Genomic DNA, 27,168 nt, shown 5'->3' with positions numbered 1-27,168 from the left:
GGCCTTTCATTTTTAACAGACATTTGAGCAAGAATGTTCATACCCAACATTGTATCGTATTTATTTATTTATTTATTTTTGGCAGCCATACACGAAACCGCTGGTACGGGTTCAACACTTTGTGAAAAATATAGATCTATATTAAATTGGGTGAAATTGGAGAGAGACTACAACACCCAGAATGCAATGCTGTGCTGTTTGATAATAGCACAGTTGCAGGCAGTTTGCTTTCTATTTGTTTGAGCATGATATCCAGTCAGTGAGAAGCAAGGTTACGCTATTGATTCGAGTAAGGTGCAAAAATGTCAGCTGAAGTAATAGACCCGAATCGGCGAAGGAGATATACTCATGATACTTTAGGTAAGATTAAGTTAGCCTATACATTTTTTTGTCTTATCAGCGGTTTACATTGCATGTCGCATGTCTTTATTTATAGGACTGTAATGCGCTCAGAATAAAACATATAGGTATTTCTTTTTTGATTTCAGTTCAGCGGGGGGGGGGGTCGATTTAGGTAAAAAATGCCTTTGTTATATAAATGTAAATTAATCATTTATTGGAACGATGTCAACAAATTGACTAATTGTTTGCACGTGTTTATATATTTATGTTGACTACAGCCCGTCCAAGTTATTGTTCTAACGATGAGTTAAAAGTGCTTTCGATCTAGCATTTTAATTGCAAATAATGTGTTTACCTTTTGTTTTCTCGTGTTTCCGACAGAACGTTATCCTTCTTGCACCAAGTGCGTAAAGCAAAAAGTGAACCAACAAAATCTTCTAGCTAGCAACATTAAAATTAGGTGACATTTCTCAATACAGACTGAATAATGCATACCCTGCTTTTTATTATTATTATTTTTTAAATCTCTCTCATCTAGTGTTGGCTATGTGGGTAATACAATATTACATATTTAAAAAGTATAAACCATTTTAGATGCTGCATTAATGTTCGTTGCCCATATATTCGAAAGGTGGAAATGTTAAGAAGCGAAACAGAATTCTAAGATGCATTGAACTTGACTTTTTTGTAATCCTCTTTTTTTTTATTGTTGTACAGATATACATCCCACAGCCTTAGGCATTTGCAACGCTATTTAGTAGCACCACAATACATCAGGAATGTGTAGTGACATGCATTAGCATCATCGCTTTACATTTACAATAATATCCCTACTGTTACATTCAACATTTATCATTTTATATAGTGTTAGATAGGTAATTTAATATCCAAATCTGTAAAAATAATTCTCTCACCTAATCTTTACAGATTTAAACAGTATGGGGTCAACAGATTTTAGAAACAGGAATGACTGTGACTTTGTTAAATAGAAATTTACACCCATGTATGTAACTAGTAGGTTAGGACTAGTGCAATACAGGTGTTGGCAGAAAATATGAATTTTGCATTCTAGATTTTGATGTTGTGGTATTGCAGGTGTTTTACTTAATTGCAGACCACTATTTGCCCTTTCTTTCGTCCAGAGTATGGGGTAGTCTTTCTGTAAGTTACATACTGAGATTGTTAACCATCTAGCAACTAATATTAGATTTGTACCAAAAACATGCTTGGTACAGTTTTACTGGTATTGGTCTCTGTATGGAGCAGAAATGCCAATTCCTCAAATTACCCCAGCAGAAGAGAGCTCAAAACTATCCAATTTAATTTGGTAGCCCAATAATATTAAAATGAAAATTATGCCATTTTATTAATCTGCATTTTCATTGCTGCTGAGATTTTCCTAAAGTGAATTAGGTGGTACTGCTTGTTATAGCAAGTAGCAGTTGGCGATTGCCTATCAGAGTTTGTTTATAGGCATGACCTTGTGATAGCTGACTTAAGCGCATTCTGTGTGTAGGCCGTCAAATCAGGTAGCAGTGACTGAGGTACAGTGTTGGAATTGTTTCTTATCTGAGGGTGTTAGAGCAAAGCTTTTGCATTTAATTTTAATTTTGATTTGAATGTATGGTCAGCTTGGCAGGGAGGTTTGGTACTTTTCTGTTTTAATTAGGCTTACAAGCTGGCTTGGGAAGCCTGTTGTTATTCTTAGAACTTTTCTTCTTCTTCCATCAATTTGCACTCCTGTATCAACCAAGATGGCTGCCTGACATATTTTTTGGAAAAACATTTCAAAATCATCTTCTTGGGATGACCGATTGATCTCGTATGTCATCAGCAACTAAACTTGCTTCAAGTTTGCAAATCAGAAGTTGCTGCAATTAAATATTACCATTAAAATGGCTACCCCAAATTTGCCAAAACACGCACCAAACAACAAACTGCTTCTGCTTGAAAACCATTTAACCAACTTACTCACAATTTGGGAGGCATCATCCCAGTGACAGTAGAATTCAAATAATGCAAAATTAAATTAAAACTGCTTCAGTTTAAAAACGGTTTACTTGATTAACTCCAAACCTGAAAACCATCATGCCTGTGTCAATACAATTAACGTTTTCAAAAATGGTGTTTGTGCATGAACTAAGATGGCTGCCCGATTTAATTTTTTTTTTGGAAAAAAAACCTTTCAAAATCTTCTTCTGGGGAATTGGTGAAGTTACAGATTTCAGACTTGTCAAATATCAAGAACTAAACCCACTTTTCCCAGTAACTGCTTAAGTGTTTGGTACTGGTACTGGGGCTTGGGAGCCGTAAAACTGCATGGCAGTTCTAGTTTTAGTAGCCATATTATTACTAGTCTTAATTCAGGGAAAAAGAAGGATTGGTGTCCAGCCCTGACTGAGGTAATGGAATTTGACTTCCAATTTGTGTGTGAATGTGGCTAGGGTTAGCTTAATGTCCAGTCAGTACTTAAAAACGTTAACAGAATTGTATCGCTGTATCCCTTCCCCTCATTAAGAAGGTCCCAACTGTTCCCCAATTCATTCTAGCTTACTCTAGCCTTGTGATTATTACATCATCTGTTTATCTAATTTAGCCATTCATGCTTTAAATTCAGCTAAGCTTTGGCCACAGTTCAAGGCATGTGAAGCAGTGGTATGCTTGAGTAATAGCTTTAGGCAATGTCATTTCCCTGTCATTTCAAGCTGAATTTATGGATCACAGTGGTTCTTATTAACTTTCCTCAGACAATTTTCTAAAATATTAAAATGGAAAAAGTATTTTTCTTGTAGACGGTGGTTATTTATTTTTTTGTCCTGGGCTATTGTATTTAGCCCATTTGTTACAGGCAGATTTGTCACCCCAAGACTTCGAAAGAAATGGTGATGTAACCACTTCTTGGGGTGACGTTTCTTGCAAACATTAGAACTGAAACATATTTTTTGGGGTGCTGCCTGCTTTAGGGGAAAGTTGTTTGTTCTAGATTGCATTAGACTATCAACTCTTTAGTGTTAAGGCCAGAGGCATGCTGAAAATCCATCTGGGAAGAAACCATTTTCTTCTACAGTGTTCTCATCCTGACCAATTCTCATACTGAAAGCTTGCAAAAATATAAGTGATTATGATTCTCTTGATAGTGTAACACACAACCTCTCAACTGGCTCTTGCACTGGAGAAAATATTTTCAGCTTTAGTATTAGTAACACAAAATGTACACCTCTGCAATTAGGAAGTTCTTACTAAAGGTACATTTCTTACTAAACAATGAAGGGAGAATGTGTGCATTGTAGCAAAACAGTGATAACAAAAATAAAATCTGGGGCACGCTTTTTTGATGAACATTAGTAGCATTGTCTGCAGATAGGAAGGAAAAAGTGCTTTTGAATCTGAAGACTGGTACACCAAAGATCAATTTAAACCATTGAGTCCTGATGGTACCTGAAGGTCCCACCTTATCTTAGAGCCGTGTGTTAACACATCGCATTGGAACCTCACAAGACTTCTAGGTCCCAGTTTGAGGTACTGAGTAAATATATGTAAAAATAAATAAATCAATAAAAACTGTTGCACAAGTTCAGGTTTGGGGATGGTATGCCTCCTAGAGACCCTCCTTGTACATGTATTGTACATGTATGGCTGTACCATTAAATTGGTACTGATAACCACCCTTACACTGTGCTGTGCAAAACAGAATATAACAACATGTTGGCATCTTAAATGTCCTCCAAAATACACATTTCAAACACCACAATCATCCTTTAATAAATATGTTGACGTTTGCGTTCTGATTTGGTAATCTAGACCACTGTGAAGTTTCTTTGTGGTTCAAACAGTGATATTGCCTTCCTCAGATAACTAGCGATTGTGGGATTGCTTGCATGACTTGCTGAAAAACACATTTGATTTGTTCTCTTGATAAAATGCAGTATTTCTTATTTTATTGAGCAACAGCACTGTGTAGTATTGATAAATTGTAAACATTTGTTTCTGTGCAGTATTTGCTTGAATTTGGTCAAATATGAGAGGAGAAAAATACATGTAATTTTCTGCTGGTAGGATTTAGTAGAGTACAGCTATTTGTTGATAATCCTGATGGTTACTGTATTTGTTTTTTGAATACTGGTTGAAGTTTTGTTGAAAGCCCTTTTAGCTAGACTCACTTAACTCCAATTTACATGTGTGTAACTCTTAGCAACCTTTGAAGTTGGCCCCCCTTTCTAAATATAGCCCCATGTGTAGTGGATCACTAAAATGTGACTTGATAACTGATTGAACCTCCATTTACTAAACTAATAACCAACCTTATCACTTAATTTCCATTTTTTCCCTCAAGGCATTTAATATTGTCATGAAAGGTTATTCTGTCATCTGACAGGATATAGCTGGAGGGCTAAAATAAAAAATAAAAGATAAAACTACTTCCTTAACCTTGTTCATCCTATACTGCTCTCTGTTTCGTCTTGTACATTGTGGGAAGAAATTTTAAACAACAAGCAAACAAAACAAATATGTTCTGAAGATAAACCTCGCACAATTCAGAGAAGAGTGGATCTGTGTTTTAATGTATTTTCTTATACTGTAGTTATTCTTTACAGTTGCTCTGACATAAGAGTTTGGTGTGAAGGAAGCATCATGCTGCTTTCTGCTAATTATAGACAAGTGAAGTCAATGCACCATGCAGGAGACTCTTCCGTTCCACTCTTGATGTCTTGCACAACAAACCACAGCAGCGTGTTAATTTAGGTATAATATAGCTGAAACTGAATATCACTCTGAACTGCTGTGCATGTGTCTGCTTAAACTGTGTTGGTTCTTCTGCCTGTTTGAGATTAAAAAGAGCACAGGAAGCTAATGGTCATTGGAGTGTTATTGTAACATTTGCTTTCAGGTTACAGGCAACCCTATGGTTTCCACTGTTTAAAACTTTTTTGTTCAATTTTATTTGATCAACATTTCAATTTTAAAATCATTGCATTAGGCCTAATGTTTCTCTATATTAAACAAACAAAACAAACTCATTGAGATCAGTGGTTGTAACTGTAGTAGGTTTGAAATATTAGTCCCCATTTACCCAGTGTTTACAGTACCTTGTAATTTGATTAAGTAAATAAAGTTTGATATATTAATTAAACTCTTGTCACTGGTTTATTTAACAACATTCTAGAACACTTTCCTTAATACCCAACTCTATTATATTATTCAAAGCAGAGTCAAAGTGATATTTCCACATCTTTTTTTTTTTTTTTACTTTCATCCCTTCTTGTATCCTGTGTTTCTGTTCTGTTTTTAGACTTCCCCCGGGATTCTGACCACAGAGCAGAAAGTCACCACCGAAGGGGCTCCCTCTGTGACAGACACTGTGCAGTTAGTCTCCATGCAGAGCTGACAGACACACACTCGCCCACAAGCTCCCAGCACAATTCCCAGATCACACCCAGATACATGGCAGGTAAGAGATGCAGGGAAACTACTGAGGAAAGCTGGGGCTGAAGATGCAGGGCTGCAGACTGCACCTGAAATGCAGCTTATGGTTTCGTTGTTTGGGTTTATGAATATGCGTAAACATTACAGTAAGTAATAAATTAGGAATTTTATTTAATTGCTTATTCAGTCAGCTCTGATCATCGATCTGCAATAGCCATTTGAAAGCGAAAGCAATTGCCTTTCAACGTTAATGTCTGGGGAAGTCACACTAATGTTTTGTTTAAAAAAAAAAAAAAAAAAAAACGAACGAACGGATGTACCATTTAATTTAAAGATGTATTATTCTGTCTTCTTTTTTTTTACTTTTACCAGCAGCCAGATCCTCTGCACTTTGCCACCACTCCTCTGAACTGATATGCGAAGGAAGTATTACTAAGACCACTATCACAGCAGAGAATGAAGTGGAAGCTCATAAACTATCTAACAACTACAGGGTTAGTAATTCAACACTAGGATTCGCCAGAATGGGTGGGTACACTTTAATGTTAATATTCTGAACTGAGAAAATTAACAAAAATAACTAGTGACTGCAGAGAAAAGAAAATGCAGTGCATGCTTGAATAATGTGTTTACCGCAAATGTTTGAAAGAAAGCACCAGTCTTTTTATTTTCTCTTTTGAGAGGCTGGATAAGAGCCACTGAACTTCACGCGTCACGCATCTGGCCAAATAAGATGTCTGGGCAAGGGGAAATTATTGAATGCTGAAAAGATCAACCATCAATATCTATTTATATTTGCTATTTATATAATACTATGTGTATTTGCAGTTTGGGTTCAAGAAATGGAAGAGCCATGTGACGGAGAGACCCTGGGAAGACAGATCGGAGATCGTGAAAGAGCTTTATTCTGAACTAAACACGATTAAAACCCAAGCAGGTAAAAACACGAGGAAACACAAGCTTGATGACTTGCATTTTTAAAAAAATAAATAATAACATACATGTGTGATTTTTAACTTTTGAATGCAAGGTTTCCATGCTGTCTGTCTCAAATATTTTGTTGTGCCAGCTGTTTGTATCAGCTGCCTGTTCATGATTCTGGGATTTAAGTCTATAACTTCCTTACCTTCTACTATTTGGTCCTCAATGGGCTTGACAAGGCTGTCTATGTAATGAGTAGGCTAATGTAGAAGATTTGGTCTAAGATTAAGAAGTTAACTGTCCGTGGTAATTAGACCATGTTTGGGCTTTTTAGCAGGTATAACAGTTTTAGTTGTTTTATGCATTAATACTAGAATTAAATGTTGTTTTTATTTTTTCACAGGTTCTGTATTTTGCTTTGGGAATATAATCTATGTTCTGTTATTTGGCTGGTGGATCTTTTTGGCATATGTTTTTGTTGGTATTATAATGTTCATCACCATTATAGGAGTCCCTTATGGTAAGTATCAATAATTTAAATGGACATTTCTTAACTGGAAAACATGGTTCCTACTACAGGCATTTAAATTTGAGACTAAGATGAGATTCACTTAATATTGCACTGCTTTTTCAGTTGCTAACCCAAGCAACATTTTTAAAAACAGTTTGTGAATTTTTAGGTAGCAACATTAGTGTACTGTACATTTTATTAGTGAAATCTGAGAAGCTATATATCTTTTCTAATCACTTGATTAACAAATCTATTACACATGTTCCCTGTGTATTTAAGAACAAACCAGTTTAAACCCCAAGCAGATGTGCTTGTATTGTTCTAATTAAATCTACCACTGTTTAGCATAAATAGGGTTTCAGCAGCAGGGGTGAGTAAAAAGATCTGTAATGAAACCCTATTAAATAACACATTTAAAATGATGTGTTAACCTTTATAATTAACCTTTTTTTTTAACCTAGTACTTTGAATTCAGGGATTAACCTGTATTTTGTATAGCTTTATTTTAATACAAACCATTTACACATTCTAAAATATCAAACTCCTTTTTTTTTTTTATAGGTAAACTCTCTTGGAAATTGGCTGGGTATTTTTTCTGGCCTTTTGGGAAGTCGATACATAAGGTAAGGACAAACTACTGTACTTCTTGCTTTTGGGTAATCCTCTTTTTATTTTGTATTATATGGTCCTCCTTTTGTAGGGCCCTTATTTTGGAATCTCACAATTCAACACCATTATCAACTTTTTGTGAATAAGGCTCATTTTGTTTTTGTCCATGGCAGCCCTGGACAAACCCCAGAACAGTAAAAAAAGAACCTACTGAGTCAGCATGCCATTGACTGGAATACTAAGAAATTATTTAGATGGATATTATGTAGCTCTAAATCCATAACCATTCAGGGATGGAAATAAGACCCCTATTGTATGGCAGTTTCACCCATTCCAGGTTTTACTATGGGCTTGATGAGCGACAGTCTCGTATCTTGTAAAGTGCATGGTGATGGTGGTCCACTATGAAAGGCACTATATAAAAATTATTATTATTATTATTATTATTATTATTATTATTATTATTATATTGGTCACAAGGTCATGTGTGTGTCAGAAGTGATCACACACAGCTATGCAATGGGTGTCCTCTTGCCTTACCTGCCATTCACTCTGTCTTTCACCCATTAGTCTGGCAGTATATTTAGGAAGCATACAAGGTTCTCTACATGTGAAGTGATACCCGAAGTGGACGAGATTAAAGAGACCACCCCCCTTGTTGGGGGTAACCAAAACCTGCAAGAAAGCCAGCAAAGCCACAGGTCACACGAGGTTGGCTATTGGGTAAGTCTGCTTTTCAAATTAGACATTTGTTCGTAAGTAGATTATTAGTTAGGCCTGACTTGAGTTTTTGAATAACAACAACAACAAATATACAACTATTAAAGTTTGTTGTACTATGTAAGAGTTGGGTTTTGGACATAAAATAGATGGTGGTGTTCTCATTAATGGAATTAATGAGGGTTTGCAGTAAATATTTTTAGCAATGGACAATGGCAGTGGACTATCAAGCCCATGTGTGGGTTGCCTTCATTTTCAAGAGCATGGTTCAGAAAATGATGCAGCTGATGCTTTCTGCAAAGAGCATGCAATCATTGCTACTACAAACTACTGCAAGCCCCACATCTCCCTGTTGCAAAAGCATACAAATGCAAAAAGCACACGAAGGGTGGATGAAAGTGGTCCCAGATTAGCAATGCAAAGCCTGATTAAAAAAAATTGAGCATTACAAAAAAAGATAAGAAAACGAAGAAAGGGATTAAAACTGCTGACGATGATTCATGGAAAGTCAGGTTGATTTACAGTTCTATTTGATTTAATATCCGATGACTTTGAGAACATTACAGGTGTGATGATAGGTGGCATCAACCTTACATTTTGGAACTTGTACTGCATAAAACTATTTTGCTTGAGCCATTTAAACAGAATTCAGACTGATATTAAATACAAGTATACCCATATAACCATTGTCTACATCCATCAATAGATTTGGAAAGTAAGTGTGCAACAGGAAATTGGGGGTTAGTAATACACATTTTGAAAAAGGTGTGAGTCATTAGCAAACCCTGACCCAGTGCAGACTTCCTCTTGTTGATATGACTTTGCAAGTGGCTCTGTCAATAATTTGAGTTGTAATTTTCACAAAGCAACAGCGGTATTTATGGTTTCTAAATGTATTAATGTGAAAAAAATCTGTTTTGCAGAACTGGATTTCTAGATTTGCAGAACTATGATATTCATAATATGAATATTTAAATAACTTGAAGTAGTTTATGGTAACGCACTAGGTTTGAGGTTTTTTGTTTTGTTTGTTTTGTTTCTTGATAATAGTGCCGCGTAAACACATACCTGTGGCTTTTGCTGGTCTACCCTCTCCTGGTGCTGGTCCATGGACTGGCCTGCTTTATCTCCTGGGTTCTGGTGTTCACCATTCCAGTCTGCAAGATGAATGCCAGGACTGTCCGCATCATCCTGCTTATGCCTCCTGAGCATGTACACGTACGGAAACCAAAAAAGGTAATGGATTTAATGCATTCTTTTAAAATACCTTTATCATACATTATTGTCCAAAGATTTGGGGTTTTTTTTTTTTTTTACACACACACACACACACACACACACACACACACACACACACACACACATATATATATATATATATATATATATATATATATATATATATATATATATATATAGAGATGCTCAAATTTGTTGGTACCCTTACAGCTCATTGAAATAATGCTTCATTCCTCCTGAAAAGTGGTGAAATTAAAAGCTATTTTATCATGTATACTTGCATGCCTTTGGTATGTCATAGAATATAGCAAAGAAGCTGTGAAAAGAGATGAATTATTGCTTATTCTACAAAGATATTCTAAAATGGCCTGGACACATTTGTTGGTACCCCTTAGAAAAAATAATAAATAATTGGATTATAGTGATATTTCAAACTAATTAGTTTCATTAATTAGAATCGCACATGTCTCCAATCTTGTAATCAGTCATTCAGCCTATTTAAATGGAGAAAAGTAGTCACTGTGCTGTTTGGTATCATTGTGTGCACCACACTGAACATGGACCAGAGAAAGCAAAGGAGAGAGTTGTCTGAGGAGATCAGAAAGAAAATAATAGACAAGCATGGTAAAGGTAAAGGCTACAAGACCACCTCCAAGCAGCTTGGTGTTCCTGTGACAACAGTTGCAAATATTATTAAGAAGTTTAAGGTCCATGGAACTGTAGGCAACCTCCCAGGGCGCGGCCGCAAGAGGAAAATCGACCCCAGATTGAACAGAAGGATAGTGCGAATGGTAGAAAAAGTACCAAGGATAACTGCCAAAGAGATACAAGCGAACTCCAAGGTGAAGGTACGTCAGTTTCTGATCGCACCATCCGTCGCTTTTTGAGCAAAAGTGGGCTCCATGGAAGAAGACCCAGGAGGACTCCACTTTTGAAAGAAAAACATAAAAAAGGCAGACTGAAATTTGCTAAAATGCATATTGACAAGCCACAATCCTTCTGGGAGAATGTCCTTTGGACAGATGAGTCAAAACTGGAACTTTTTGGCAAGTCACATCAACTCTATGTTCACAGACGAAAAAATGAAGCTTTCAAAGAAAAGAACACCATACCTACAGTGAAACATGGAGGAGGCTCGGTTATGTTTTGGGGCTGCTTTGTTGCGCCTGGCACAGGATGCCTTGAATCTGTGCAGGGCACAATGAAATCTCAACACTATCAAGGCATTCTGGAGCGAAACATACTGCCCAGTGTCAGAAAGCTCTGTCTCAGTCGCAGGTCATGGGTCCTCCAACAGGATAATGACCCAAAACACACAGCTAAAAGCACCCAAGAATGGATAAGAACAAAACATTGGACTATTCTGAAGTGGCCTTCTATGAGTCCTGATCTAAATCCTATCGAACATTTATGGAAAGAGCTGAAACGTGCAGTCTGGAGAAGGCACCAATCAAACCTGAGACAGCTGGAGCAGTTTGCTGTGAAAGAGTGGGCCAAACTACCTGTTAACAGGTGCAGAAGTCTCATTGAGAGCTACAGAAAACGTTTGATTGCAGTGATTGCCTCTAAAGGTTGTGCAACAAAATATTAGGTTAGCAGTCCCATCATTTTTGTCCATGCCATTTTCATTTGTTTTATTATTTACAATATTATGTTGAATAAAAAATCAAAAGCAAAGTCTGATTTCTATTAAATATGGAATAAACAATGGTGGATGCCAATTACTTTTGTCAGTTTCAAGTTATTTCATAGAAAATTGTGCATTCTTCGTTTTTTGTGGGGGGGATACCAACAAATTTGAGCATGTGTAATATATATATATAATATATATATATATATATATATATTTATTTATTATTAAATAATAAAACATTTTTTTACACATGGGTCAGTTTTGACTAATTACTACATCCTCTATAAATAATTATCGTTATCTTCTACTTGGTAGTGTAGCAATACATTGGAAATCTGTAGTGTCCTGCAATAGCATCACATTACATTTACAATAATATCCATCTTGTTACATTAAACATTTGTAATGCTACATGTAGTGCTTTCCCTTTCCACCCTGGGCATAGCACTGTCCCCCATAATATTTTAAATATTCCATTTAGAAAAAAGGAAAGAGGGATTTGGATAACGTTATGGTCAATATAAATAAAAACAGGGATTGGGCAGCCCTGCCTTGTGGCCCTTCCAAATAAGACAGTGGGGGAGAGCACTTTTGTTAAAAACAGTAAAGTACTCTTTATCAGAGTTTGACAGAGAAGACCCAATCCAAAGTCCCCTAGCGTACATGGACCCTGTATTGAAAGACATTGCGGCTACCAGGCATCTAGGTCTATTTCCCCCCTCATGTGACTGCAGGTTCTTCATTCTAAATCAACAGTTTCCTAGCAGTTCTTCATTTAAATCTCTGTGTGTTTTGTTTTGAACAGACGGATGTTGTTTCGGAGTCGGGGGTGATCTTGTGCTGCTACCATGCTTTCAATTCGTACTACTACAAGTACACAGTGGATGGGATCAACGTGTTCGCTGTCAGTATCCTTTCACAGCCCAGCGCCCACCCCACCACTTAGAAATAATCTAGCTGCTAAATGACAAAGAGCAGTTCACTTTCGAATGTTTACATGTTGACTTAACCAGCCTCCAGCACAGGCTGGAGAGCCATTACATATCACTTTCTCAAAATAATTCCTTTAATTGAGAAATTCAGACCTGCTGCCACTTGTTATCGTCAGTCTGGTATTGGGATATGCAGATGAGAAAAACCGGTATACAAGTTCTACTGTCAAGTTTGCCATCTCCCTGTGTTCTATCATTCCACTCTCCTATTACATTGGAATGGCGATCGCCAGGTGAGTCATAATCATTTCATGCACTTCATGTTCACTTTAAAAAAAAAAAAAAAGAAAGGGAAGGCCTGGACTGCATGCTTTTATTAAGAAAACAATTAGTGACAACTGAAACCCTACATTTAGTCTATTCAATTTGAATGAATCTTTACCTTCTTCACTAGACTAACACTGTCTGAAGTATAGGCTAGTATCAAGTCAATCAGCCTCTTTTTTTTTTATTTTTATTTTTTACTGAAATTCAAGATGGCCAGCCAACTTGTGGTTTTATGTGAAAATGTTTTTAATGTTATATTGAAAATTCGAGCCTTCCTAAAAGCAAATGGTGCCTGTATTATGCAGTTGATTCAACAGGGTCTTTTCATACCAAATCCACAGATGGCTCCACCGTCACCATATCGTAATGTAATGAAATTAACAGGTTTGGTCCATTATACCCCAAATCATATTCTGCATCTAAACATTACAGCCACCTATTGAAAATATTTTGCTATGGAGAGTACACTCTGATGATGCCTAGATTATGCAGACTCATGCTACTCCATGTCATTGTTCAGTTGTTGAAATATGAGCCCCCTGCTTCAAACTAGTCATTACCATTTAAATCCTGCCTTTTTCAGCATATATGCAGTTAAGTGGGTCGAGTGAAAACTCCATATCCCTGCAGCTGGGAACCTGTAATTATTGGAAATCATGTAGTATGGTGGACTAGCTAACAAGCCCTGATAATTATCACATTCTGAGTTGGTGACCCAGGGAAATCTGTCTGGAATTGCTGGTTTTGGCATAGAATGACCCAGTAATGATAACAATAACATACAATAAGCACAATTGTTTTCACCAGATAAAATAAATTCATCCAAATCAAGATATTCTATTAGAAATTACTGTACTTACGAGTTTTGTTCACTGGCAGTTATTGGGTATTTAGTCATTTCCCTGCAGGAGATACAATTATTCTCCAAACTGTAGCCAGATTTAGGTGCACCTTACAGAATTAATGACCTGGTTCTGAGAACAGTTAAAATCTGTAATACTTTCTTTTTCTCTGTTAGTATTTCAGCACAGAGTAATTTTGCAGTGGGTGCAGTGATGAATGCGACTTTCGGCTCCATCACTGAACTTACGTTCTACATCACAGCGCTGATAAAGGGGTCTCGGGAAGGGAACAAGTGCTATGATGAGATTGTGAAGTCTGCACTGACTGGGACTCTCCTGGGGTGTGTCCTCTTCATCCCTGTGAGTCTCACCTTGGTACATCTGTTGAGCTTGCCTGAACCCTATATCTGCACGCCTGCTGGGAGCCCCGAGGGGGGTGTCACATTGGCTCTGACGCTCCTGGGGTGAGGGACGGGAAACCGGCAGGGATTACTTCTCCTCATTGCGCAACAGCGAACCCTACTGGTCAGACACCGAGCAGGCAGGCAGGGCTGATCTCTGTCTTACGGGATCGGTAGACCGTCCACCTCTGCTCTGGTGTAAAATTGATTCTGGCTTTAGGCTTGTGAGATCGGAGAATGCTCACATGCCTTCAGAATGTTTGTGTTATGTGGGGACTTGCTGCGGTGAGGAGAAAAAAACATAACTGGACATTCCAAATTGAGGGAACATAAATACAGATAATAGTTGGTCACTCTATTTTTCTTTTCTTTTTTTAAATTTAATTTAAAGTCTTGATTACATAAGACCAGAGTATTAATGCAAAGTCACATAACGTAAGAGAAGCTTGAGTGATGGAGTTAGTATTGGGTCATTTGGTAGGGTTTATAAAACTAGAAGAACAAATATCCCCTTTCCCACCCCCCAGGGTGTGTGCATGATAATTGGAGGGTGTAAGCACCAGGAGCAGGTGTTTAACAGCAGGTCCGCAGGTGTCAGCTCAACGCTGCTCTTCATATCAGTCGGAGGTGAGTAAGCAAAAACAAGGAAACTGGACTATGATGTGGCATTTGTTCACAATTTAATGTTTTTGTTGTTTTAATAAATGTAAGGATAATAACAATTTTAAATTTGCATTCAGTGGAAAGTACAGTTACAGAAAGTTAGAAAATGTACATCTTCTGAGGATGGAATTTAGTAATGCACATCTGTCCTTCACCCATGTCTTGTTTGATTCCTGCAGGTGCGTTTGCTCCAACTCTCTTCTCTAAGGCTTATGGGAACTTGGTCTGTCAGGGCTGCACTAACGTCAGTGAGAACGGGACCGGACCCTTCGTCTGCAAAGACTGCCACTATGACCTGGTAAGTGTTCTCATAAAATGTGCTGTTCAGTTATTTTACAAACAGTACAATTGCAAAACACCATTTTATATTTCTTTAGTGCAGTTACAATAATATATTTTAAATACACTGTATAGGAAATATATGTACAACCCCTGATGACAGTACCTATAAGATCATAATTATTGTGTATGTTTTTAGCATTAACTGAACAACAGTAATATCTCTTTGGTTTGAAATAGTTACAACAGTCATAATAAAAATACAAGTGGTGAAGCTTGCAGTTTTTTGCAGAACTAGTTGATCATTTTCACTTACTCTTGACTTTATTTTTCTCAACAGAGTGAAAATAATTATTCATTATTTCACAGTCACATTGAGTAAGTACTAGTTTTATTTTTTGTTACACACTACCTATGTGTCTCTTGTCAGATACTCTACATGTTATCATGTAAATGTCTGTTTTATATTGTTCTGTTTATTCCTATCAGATACTACTTCAATTCTGAACATTATGAAAAAATGTGGTTCATTTAAAGCTGCAGTCATTTACAACAGCTTTTACACTAAATAATGATTGTGTGTGTGTGTGTGAGAATGAGAATTCAGCTTCAAGACCATACAGTGTTTGTTTCAGTTTATTTACTTTCTCTAAAAGTTGTATTAGATGTACCGGATGCCACAAATTACTAATCTGCAACTACTAAATGCTCCTTTATGGATCAAATCATTTTCACCACTTAATAACATTTTTAAACACAGTATGTGGGAGGGGAGGGGAGGGGAGGGGAGACATACAGGGTTACTATACTGTACCTTAAATTAGATCTTCCCAAGGTCCTCTTATTCACTATCAAATTGGCAAATATAATGCAGAGCTCTGAGCGTGTCATTTTCTTAAAAATAGATAAGAGAAATTCAATATCTTGATGTTTGTGTAACAGTACTTCTCCCCTGTTGTTGCAGACCACTTGTTTACACGGTGTCTGTGCTGCTCCCAGCTGCTTACCTCGTTGGCCTCATCTTTACCCTGAAGACTCACTCGCACATCTATGACATTCACGTCAGTGACTGTCCTGGTCAGCCAACGCTTCCTTTATTAATTTGCCTGCATTGATTTATTTGTTTATCTCAGTGTTAGCAGTGTGCGGTAATGTCAAACTTAATCTGCTACGGAAGACTTAAAGGAGCTTTGAAACTTGATATGAAACTTGTAGGTATCCAAAAGGTCAGACCTGTGTTTTGACTGTATGGTGATTATGGGACAGAAAGGCATGCAGGGTTGTTATCTAGTAATTTAGTAGCTTAATTTCTAATTTTAATTCATTTAAAATCAATTGATAAAAGCAGGACTGTGTCACTATCTGGGATCTCGTGAGCTTTGTTTTGAAAGAACTCTTAGTGATTAGACAAAACACTAGCTCCCAGAATGCATATATTTGACTGATAACTTGTGAATCGACTTGTGAGTTGATACAGTGGATTTTAACTTTCTAATGTTTGTTCAGTGACAGGTCACCACCACAGCCCTGTTGTTCTCTGGTCTAGGTGGAGGGCACTAATTATCCTGATAGTCGCCACTCTGCTCATGTCTGCCTGTGCTGACCTGGCAACAGAGCACATTAGCCCTATTTTAACCAACTCAAAGGTGTCTCAGGTAGGTTTGGTCATCAACCAGGACTGACCCTGTTTGGGGCACCAATATACCTTTCAAAAAAAATAAAAATTATAATTCTTTTTTTTTTAAGAATAGTAATTCATGGTGGCATAATTGCATTCATTGATCAATGATTTCTTTATTCTTTCCAAATGTATTGATGTTAAAATTGTCACTTTCCAAAGATCTAACTGGTGGTTTCTTCCAATTTGAAATACAGTATTTCATTGGAGTCACTGTCCTAGCTATGGTGCCGGAGCTCCCTGAGATTGTAAATGGGATTCAATTTGCGTTGCACAACAACCTTAGTCTGAGGTAGGTTTGAAAATTTCAGATATACAGATAGCTCAGAAAAGGGAAAACGCTATTGCCATGTGGAAATGACATCCACTATATAGAGATGTTTGTTCATCCAGTGCTGACATGCCTGTGTACTGTATTTTCATGGTAACTGGGGATACTTGTATAGGAAACTATAGTTTTGTGGATGTTACACACACACATTTATATGTGTGTGTGTGTGTGTATATATATATATATATATATATATATATATATATATATATATATATATATATATGTGTGTGTGTGTGTGTGTGTGTGTGTGTGTGTGTGTGTGTGTGTGTGTGTGTGTGTGTGTGTGTGTGTGTGTGTGTGTGTGTGTGGTGTGTGTGTGTGTGTGTGTGTGTGTGTGTGTGTGTGTGTGTAATATATATATATATATAGGAAGTATGCTGTCTGTCTGTGTATGTAAAGGTTGAGAAAGGAAGACTGTGTGTACCAAAATTATCAGTAAGAAAAAAGAAAAGGATATTTTAGGTACTTAAAGGTAGAATAATTGATTACAAATCAGTTATCAGGATGTTTCGGACTATAATTCCTTCATTGGCTGAATACAAAAAACCAAACAAGTAGTCTTTTAAACAAAATTCCAGAATGTTGATGATGTTAATGATCTCAGAATAGAATGTTCATATATATATAACCAAACATATGTATGTGTAAAATATACTTTTTTTTTTCCATGCAACACTCTTAAGGTTTTCCAAAAAGACAATGGATCTACACAAACCCCAGTTCCTTTATTTGTTGTACAAAGTACCCCAAGTTAGCAAGGACATATGTATGCATGTCAATACAGGAAATGCTTTTGGTTATTTTGTATAACTAGTTTCACAGCCATGTTCTTTAGTGCAGCTTTTACAGTGATATTCACAAACATTCTGAATTTTTACAAGACTCAGTTGTTTTGGTTTTATAAATTCAAACACGATGCCCAATTCAGCAAAAGATTCACATATTTTGGTTCCCTGGAGTCATATAATAAATATCACACGTTTTAGTATTTTAGTCGACAAGCATGTATGAGCAATTTTAAGACCTGGGACTACAAGCTTTGTTTGAGTGAACGAGGCACCGCTAGCTGCAGCTTTACAGAAACATGGTTGACAGTTGAGTCGCTGCCATATCAAGGTAGTGCCCTAGAGGTGTAGTGTAAAAATGACACTTCTGCAATTGGAATTTAGTTACTCTTGTTTCCTTTTCTTTAAGCATTGAAGTTGGAAGCTGTATGGCAGTCCAGGTTTGCATGCTACAGATCCCAGTACTGGTCCTCTTCAATGTTTTTTATGTAAGTATTTAGTATACCAGTAAGTTATACCCTGAATGGTATATAGTGTGTGTGTGTGTGTGTATATATAGATAGAGAGATAGATAGAAAGTCTACACCCCCTTTCAAAATGTTCACCTTTTGTTGTCTTATAGTCTTGAATTAAATGAAAAAAATAAACTATTTTAATGCATTTTATCTACACATAATACCCCGCAACTTCCAAGTGAAAAAAATATTCTAGAAACTTGTAGAAAATTAATTAAAAATAAAAACTGAAATAGCTTGGATGGATAAGTGTCCCACCCTTGTAATAGCAATCCTAAATTAGCTCAAGTGTAACCAATCGCCTTAAAAATCACACACCAAGTTAAGTGGCCTCCACCTGTGTTAAATTGTAGTGATTCACATGATTTCAGGATAAATTCAGCAGTTCTTGTAGGTTCCCTCTGCTGCGTAGTGCACTTAAAAGCAAAGACTCAACCATGAGCACCAAGGCACTTTCAGAAGAACTCCGGGACAAAGTTGTTGAAAGGCACTGATCATGGTATGGGTATAAAAAAAATAAATATCAAAGGCCTTGAATATCCCTTGGAGCACGGTCAAGATGATTATTAAGAAGTGGGAGGTGTTTGGAACTACCAAGACCCTGCCTAGGTCAGGTCATCTGGAGGACCGAACAAGAGGCTACCAAGAGGCCAGTGGCAACTTTGCATGAGCTACAGACTTTTATGGCCAAGACTCGTCAAAGTGTGCATACGACAACAATATCCCAAGCACTCCACAAATCTGGCCTGTATGGTATGGGGGCAATAAGGAAGCCATTACTCAAGAAAGCCCACCTTGAATTCCATTTTGAAGTATGCAAAAAAAACACTATATTCTGTAGCCATGTGGCAAAGTTTTGTGGTCTGAAGAAACTAAAATGGAACTTTTTGACCTAAATGCAAAGCGTTATGTTTGGCACAAACCCAACACAGCGCATCACCCAAAGAACACCATCCCTACTGTGAAGGTGGTGGCAGCATCATGTTATGGGGATGTTTCTTATCGGCAGGGACTGGGGCACTTGTCAGGATAGAAGGGAAAATGAATGGAGCAAAGTACAGAGAAGTCCTTGAGGAAAACCTGCTGCCCTCTGCAAGAAAGCTGAAACTGGGACGGAAGTTCACCTTTCAGCATGACAACGACCCAAAGCACACAGCCAAAGCTACACTGGAGTGGCTAAGGAACACAAAGGTAAATGTCCTTGAGTGAACCAGTCAGAGCCCCGATCTAAATCCAATCGAAAATTTGTGGCATCAACGCTCCCCAAGGAACTTGACAGAGCTTGAACAGTGTGTAAAGAAGAATGGTCAAATATTGCCAAATCTAGGTGTGCAAAGTTGGTAGAGACCTATCCCAACAGACTCACAGCTGTAATTGCTGCCAAAGGTGCTTCCACCAAGTATTAACTCAGGGGGGCGGAGACTTATCCAATTATGATCTTTCAGTTTTATATTTTTAATATATAATTTTTTTCTCAATAAAATCTTTTTTCCCCTTAACAGTGTGGAATATGGTGTGTAGATGAGTGGAAAAAATCCTCATTTAAATGCATGAAACTCTGAGGCACTAACACAAAAAAATATGACGTGAAGGGGGTGTAGACTTTCTATAGGCACTATATATATATATATAATTATATTTAAATGGTACAAATCAGCGGTTCTCAACCTGTGGTGGTCTGTAGAAAGGTTACGTAATTATGGAAAGGCGGCGGTAGCATAGTAGATCCCATTGCAAACCCCAAATTTGAGACCTTAAAAACACTGCTACAGAAGCGGGAAGAAAATGCATAAATGGAGGGGAACAAAGGTCTAAATTCTCAATCATGTATAGTTTTGGAGCATCTACAGTGCATTACTGGGGAGTTTTCGTGTATTGCGTTCACCTGCACTCAACACGGCAGCGTGTAAGTAAAGGATGACAGACGACAGCGTATGCGTTGTGTGTCATTAGCATACGGTTGGGTTGGAGGCACGAAGCTAAGCTTTACGTTAATGCAACACAAGCACTGGAATGTGTTATCCTGCTTAGAAAACGGATACAATAATAAGAATAATTAATTTTTTTTTTTATTTTTTTTATTATATATCCTTCCATTTTGGGGGAAAAAATAGTCCCTCAAACAAGATTTTATTTGTTGTGAACATTAAACTGGAGGTTTTCAATGTATTCATTTATTGTAATTAATTAAAGTGGCTGAAGCCTACGTTAATAGAGCTGACATAACGTGCAATGTTAGCCTTGTTAGTGACAAAGCATTTCAAAATGTAAATCATGTATTTTTTGTTGATTAAATGAAAAGTTACAGAAAAGGAGGCAAAGACAAAGTTCAGTTTCATTAAGTAGTTGACGTGTTAGATCTTTGTCTCTTTAGTTATTTTTTTTCAGCTTTGGTTTTGCTTCTTGTAATTCTAGCCACTGTCATGCCTCCAAAAAGAAGAAATGTAATGAAAGGAGTGTCACAAATAAAAAAAAAAAAAAAAAAAAAAAAAAAACCTTTAAAAGACCTCTCGCAACAATGTGTATATTTATTGCGAGTTTAACATGTTGTATTTGATCATTTATTAATTGAACTGTGCTTTGGCAAAAGTAAGTTTTGCTGTGCATTATACAGTACTATATAACTGCATGGTAAAGAATCCTCGACAGTGTGCAGCATCCAAACGTTTTGATTTATAAATAAAGATTATAGCTGGAGATTCGTAGCTCTGACTGTGCTGGCACCTCACGGATGTAACATCACAGATTATTAATTCACATAAATCAATTTCTGCTGTAATTATCAATTTAAAAACAGAACATCTGTTGTTTCTCCCCCTCTCTGTAAATTTGTGTTAAGGAAAGTAAACCAGAACTGTTCTTTAAAACTAATCAAAATAGGTTTTACTTGCAGAAACAGGCCTACCCATCGTATTAAAACAAAGAAAGGTAAGTCTATGGTTATTCTTAGTTATAGTGATTTTATAGCTGCTTATTCAGTAAGCTATACTGTGTATACAGCTATACTGTCTGCCGAGAAAAAACAAAGAAAATCACATGGTCCTCGAACAAAAAAAGTACTGGTATAAATAAAAGCTGATTAGCCACTAGTTATTGGCTCACATCAGTCATTTTTTTAGTTTTTTTTCAAGGTGACCTTGCATCTCTATTCAAAATGTTGATAACCAAAACCTCTTAAAGGTCTTTCTGTTAGCACAATTGCTATGAAATTCTTGAATGCATTTCTTTCAAATTTAAGAGAGTAATTACCTTTCTTACGGATGCTCCTCTATACAGTGCAAACTGAATTGCTTCTTTACACATTAGCAACCGTCATTTGGGTAGAGAAGTGGATCAGTGACAGTATGTTGGAGACTTGGTAGTGCAATGGCGTAATACACTAAGCGTTATCATGGGAATGCAAAAGTAAATGTTTAGTATAAATCAAGTAAGGGTTATTATTGCTACAAGATTTGCAAAAGGATGAATGATGATAGATTGGTGATTTTGACAATAAATATTTATTATTTTAAAACATTATCTTCCTTGTTGTCTTCCAGCCTGTTGGTTTCATTCTCATCTTCAGTGACTTGCACCTCTGGGCCAGTATGTTCAGTGTGATCCTCATGAACTATATCTTTATGGATGGCAAATGTGACTACTTCCAGGGTAAGCTGTATTACAGGACTCACACTGTGATGAGCCTATAGCATGCACTGTTTTTGAAGCATTAAGTGTGTTCCATTTTCTCAGAAAATAAGAAATGGCCCTTTATTTTATAGGGAGACTCTTGAAAAGATTCTAGCATTTAACCTCATCAACTCTATTGTTTAGCATAAGGTATAATTAAAGGAGAAGCTCTCGTTTCAAATATGTAGCAGGCATGGGCCTCCTTAGCCATATATTGAAGTTTTCACCCCATGGAAGAATAAGGACACCCCGCCCTGCATCCCGATCCACCCTCCTGCCAAATGCAAGCGCAGTCAGAGTCCAGAAACATGTCACATTCTCACCCCCTATCTGGGACAAAGCTTGTTCTGCATACTGAAAGAATCACTAAATTCTACTAGAATGCAAACCTATTATTAATATTTCTAACACTGAAGAACTGTACATACATTTGCCAAGCAAACCATGAAGGACTTTGACTCCCTGCAGTACCTGTGATTCTTTGCTCTTCCTGTAGGAACAGCGTTGGTGGTGGTGTACCTGATCCTGCTGGCCATGTACTTCTTTGCTCCTTCACCTGCTGGCTGCTGAAAAGAAAGTTAGATACAAATTCATAGATTTATAATAAAAAACAAACCAAAAAAATACACAAACGGCTGGGTTTTTACATTTTAGACTGCAGAAGCTTGATGTGTTAAGCAGTCCAACCCTTTAAATGGTAGAATCCTATTTTGTTTCAGCCTGTAACGTGCTCTTGACTTGGTTTCCTTACCAGTTATTGATTTGTGATCTCTGTGAATTGGTTTAAATGCACAATGAAAAAAGTGTGTCTAAAATAATGTTCACTGACTTTGAGGTGGTTCTTGTGGTAATAAAAAAAAAAAAAAGAATACCAATAATGTTGCTTACATAACCTTTTAGATTTATTGTCTGTAATGATCCTAAAAATAATAATAAAAAAATGTTTTTCTAATTTTCAGCTCGCACTACCTAGGTGGGAATTGTGCATAATGTGATTTTTTTTTTCTTTCTTCTTTTTGGTATTAATATTGTAGGTTTACCACAAAAACTTATGGAATTCAACAATCACATACAAAATAATAATGTTAGAAATCAATTTTAGCACTTGAAGTTTAGAGAATTCACAGGGATAATTTTTTTTTTTTATTTACTTATTTCTTAGCAGATGTCCTTAGCCAGGACGACTAACAATTGATCTTTAGATTGTATCTTGCTTTGATAATGTGATTGCTGTTTATATGTCGGATCATATAAGCAGATTCAGTATTTTCTAAGAATACTGTACATATTTTAATGCCCAGTACTTGTGGCTTGAGTAGCAAATATAGCCTATAGTAAGAGCATAATGCAATGCACTGAAACCCGTTTATATTGAGGTGTGTGAATGTGAAGCTGTTCACTCTTTTAGTAACAGTAATAATAAAGTTAGATGCTAATTTCTGTGTGCAAAAAACATTAACTTGTACTGTTTTTATATATAGTAATTAATAAAGAATGTAGAGTAAATAGCAGGTGTTGGAAATACTTTAAACAATCAAGTGTATAGACTGGAGATTAAAAGGCGATTCCTTCTTGTAGCCCAGAACTGGATGGAAGTACTTGCTGTAACTCTTTGCATAGCTACTTGAAAAATCGAATAAAACCTTACTGAAAACTTAAGGGTTAAGACCGCTAGACAGTAGACACGATGCGACAAAATTGATAGAACCTATACTTTTCATACCCCAGACGACACCAGGGTGACGCGACATAGGGTTGTATCCTATGTTTTGCTATTTCGTCACACAACTAGGGAATTGAGCAATGCATGGAGTGCACCACGGTGAACCAGTGTCCAAAATGTTGGAGAAAAAAAAAATACTTGCCGTAGAAAAATACCCAGAGCTTTATGACAAAGAACATCAAACTTTAAAGATGTAGAGGTGGGATTCCAGTTTGAAGTAACTGGATGTGCCTGGTATGTATGATTTATTGCCATATGTTGAAATAATGTCAGAGAAGACATTATTTCCACATCATGTTGACAAATATGAACCAGCCTCAATTAGTCTTATTTATAGTTTTATATTATTTTTTGAATAAAATGGAGCCCATTATATATATATATATATATATATATATATATATATATATATATATGTGAGCCAGCTCACAAGTTTACCACCAGGAGTCATTCATGGCAGGCTTGTTATGAGCCCACAGAGGTTGCCAGGAATGATCAGATGGACCTGTGGGCAGCATACATGCCTGCCATGATGTCAAGGAGTTAACGGACCGACAGGCTGCAGGTGTGGTTAGGTAGGCAATTAGGGTTTGACTATTGTTAGACTATCATTGGCCTTAATTGGCCCACACCTGTAGCCTGTAACGGCCAAATGCCTGGCTGGTAAAAGGGAGCATGTGCCGCTAGTCTGTTGGGTTGTTTGTTTTGTTTGCCTGCCTGAGAACTTCTGAGGATTATCTACAATAAGATCGGAACGGGATAACGTGGTGGTCCTTTGCATCTGCAATTCCCTGTTCTCTGCAGGGGCTATGAGGAACGGCCTGTCTGCTGCTGAGATTCGCAAAGGGACTGGACTGCGGAATAAGAGTAGGAGAAGGGTTCCTAAAGAAAACCCAGGCGGAATTACCTATTCACCAACTGGATGGGGTTATTGGTCCGGTTGGTTTACATCAGCAATTTTGCTTTGGTGGTTTGGTTTTTGTTTGAAACCTTGTTTGAACTGTTTATTTTCTTTTGGACATTGCAATATAAGAGCCAGCTGCATAGAATACTGGAATAAAGACTTGCTTTCTTTTGGAAACTACTGTCTGTTTTCTTCGTGTGCACCTACCCGCCCACAATATATAGATAGATATATAATATGTACTTCCAATCTGTTGCATCAGATCTGTGACTCTTCAGGTATGTATGTTCACATTGTTGCGAAAGTATAGTTGCCCGCTGAAAAAATAGCATCTCATGAGGTGTGTAGCTGCCTTGAAGTGACAAGCGAATTCAGCATTGTAGCAGACACAAAGGGCTTATCCTGCAAAATGCTCAAGTCTGAACATTTTTCATCCTGCCGCTTTTGTTGGCTCATTAGTCAGGGTATGTGTGATTACACCTGTCGTTCATCCTACCAAATACATTTCACCGAGGTTGTTCTCAAGACGTTGACGTCTGAACATTTCACTTTTATTATGTTTTCAGTTTTGACAGTTTTACAAGTTATAAAAACATAGTTGTACATATACTTTTTAATAATGAAATAAACAATTGCTTTCCATTCACCTTTTGCCATTGGAAGGAGGGTGTGACAAGAATCTAGAATAACAAAATAATCTTTATATAGTGCCTTTCATAATGGACCACCATCACAAAGTGCATTACGAGATACCAGACTAGAGTGGGTGAACTATGCATCAGCACTTAAGAACATCTCACTCAAAAGATGGAGCAGAAGGAGGTTAAGTGACTTGCCCAGGGTCACACAGTGAGTAAATGGCTGAGCATGGATTTGAAGTGGGTACCTCCTGGTTACAAGCCTGTTTCTTTAGCCACTGGACCACACAGCCTATAGTGTTTAGGTTACAGGTACCCTTAAAATCAGTAAAAAACACTTTTACAAGAAATTGAATATTAATTACAAATATATAATTAAACATTATATATAGGCTATATTTGAAAAATGAAAAGTTTTTTTTTTGCATGTACACAAAAGGTTTAAATCAGGGGTTCCCAAACTTTTGGTCAAGGTCACTTGGGACATTGGGTTGTGGACTGCACAATAAAATTCACCTATAATTAAACACGAGTATGTGCAATAAATAGAACATACCTTTATATATAGACCCAAGATGTACATCTTTGACTGCCTTTTCTTTTTTGGTTTCTAAACTATTTTTTTATAGATTTGATTTTAACATGTTTGTATTCACACTTCATTGGCTGTCTGCTTTGTGTGCTGCAGATAAGTTCTTGATCAGCCTTTTGCCAGTGGTTATTGCTGGTGTTTGCAGATTTCCTTGACAACTGCTGTGTGGTTTACCAATGTGAGCCACATTGCAGCTGAACTCCAGAAAACAGTTTTTTTAAATACAAGACTGTAACAGGGCGAGCAGCCCTGTACAGTTTTTAGAATAGGGTCTCCCACTCTGCCTGTGTGTCATGTTATTTTGTGTGTTGTATTTTATTTATAAATTAAATTTTTTTAATTTGCATTTGTTTAACCTTCAAAAGAAAAGTAGGTGTGGTAATTTCACCTCTCTAACCCAAAACTGCAGAATTTCATATACGAACCAACAGGCGTCACTATTAACTGCATCGAAGTGGTGTTCTAGACCTCAAAAAAGTGAATATATGCTTAGATGTAAATCTGCTGTTGCAAATTTAAAGTTATAGAAAAATCTTTAATTATGTGAATTTAACAGAACCATCTCAGATTTGTTAAGCTGTAATCAGTATCTTGTTTAGTCTGATTTAGCAGATGATCCACCTGTGGTGATTATCATCTGGTACATTCCAAATTGGGATTGACAAGTGTACTAACTTTGGCACGCTGCAATTGACCCTCAGGGTTTACTGGTTCAGCATGTTTGTGCTTTTACTTGTTTTTGATTTCACCAAACATGGGAGGAATTAAAAAGTCAATCGCATCCCTGCTAGCAAAACACCATACAGCTTTCATAAATGACAGACTGGTTCAGATGAACATTTTGTGGGACAGGCATTAGCCATTTTAAAAAAAAGCAAAAAAGAGGAGTCCAATACTGTAGTAGTAATCAAAAGTTGAATTTATCATAGTTATTACCATGTTTAGAAGCTGAAGAAATAAAGCTTACAAATGACCAGTAAACAATGATTTACAATATATATTTTATTGATTTGTCAAAACAAACAGCAAAAACACTGGACAATTACACACACAGTTAGCAACTGACTTAGAACCTTTCTGCACACCGCAAGGATTCAAGCACAAGACGCTCTTAAAAACAAAGGCATCAGGTTATGACAACATGCTCACCAGGTTATAATTTAGTTCCGATGCAGCAATTAAAAAAAAAAAAAAAAAAAAAAAAAAAAAAAAAAAAAAGGTACGGCATAATAAAAATAAGTTAAGCACAGTTTGGCATATAGTCCTACCAGAAAGCAGAGCAGACCAATCATCATATTCAAAGAAAAACCTCTCCTACTCCCAACTAAAACCAATCAGTTGTTGAGAGAATACTGTTTTTTTTTTCTTTCTTTTTTTTTTTAAACGCAAAAACATATAAAAAGGTTTGCTCTTACAAATATTTCAGCATATTCAAAAGCTTCAAATCTATCAACTTGCTTTTTAAACAAACAAAGTCTTTAAGACAT

At 36.8% G+C, this 27,168-nt stretch overlaps 1 protein-coding gene across 2 annotated transcripts; it reads left to right on the top strand.

Moving 5' to 3' along the window:
* The first annotated feature begins 178 nt into the window (after positions 1-178).
* Positions 179-23,937, top strand: LOC121319726 (putative cation exchanger C521.04c). 2 transcript variants are annotated; one of them, XM_041257466.1, is made up of 20 exons: positions 179-360; positions 5,633-5,791; positions 6,142-6,260; positions 6,595-6,703; positions 7,091-7,207; positions 7,760-7,821; positions 8,378-8,530; positions 9,578-9,763; positions 12,205-12,307; positions 12,483-12,624; positions 13,677-13,860; positions 14,429-14,528; positions 14,744-14,862; positions 15,184-15,221; positions 15,808-15,920; positions 16,350-16,498; positions 16,719-16,813; positions 18,050-18,128; positions 21,695-21,803; positions 22,321-23,937. In XM_041257466.1, exons 1-20 carry the CDS (start codon positions 303-305, stop codon positions 22,392-22,394), a joined length of 2,268 nt encoding a protein of 755 aa, XP_041113400.1. In that variant the 5' UTR covers positions 179-302; the 3' UTR covers positions 22,395-23,937. The 2 variants fall into 2 exon arrangements, with proteins under 2 accessions (XP_041113400.1, XP_041113399.1); XM_041257465.1 differs by having other exon boundaries at positions 181-360; positions 6,139-6,260.
* Positions 23,938-27,168: the final 3,231 nt, after the last annotated feature.

This window comes from Polyodon spathula, chromosome 8, assembly GCF_017654505.1.
Source record: "Polyodon spathula isolate WHYD16114869_AA chromosome 8, ASM1765450v1, whole genome shotgun sequence".
Taxonomy (NCBI): domain Eukaryota; kingdom Metazoa; phylum Chordata; class Actinopteri; order Acipenseriformes; family Polyodontidae; genus Polyodon; species Polyodon spathula.
This window is presented reverse-complemented; position numbering and strand designations above follow the sequence as displayed.

Excerpts from the sequence above, each read along its gene's own strand:
- LOC121319726 (XM_041257465.1), top strand. The coding sequence starts at position 303 with ATGTCAGCTGAAGTAATAGACCCGAATCGGCGAAGGAGATATACTCAT. Across the intron at positions 6,704-7,090 it reads CACGATTAAAACCCAAGCAG|GTTCTGTATTTTGCTTTGGG; the intron begins GTAAAAACACGA and ends ATTTTTTCACAG. Across the intron at positions 9,764-12,204 it reads ACGTACGGAAACCAAAAAAG|ACGGATGTTGTTTCGGAGTC; the intron begins GTAATGGATTTA and ends TGTTTTGAACAG.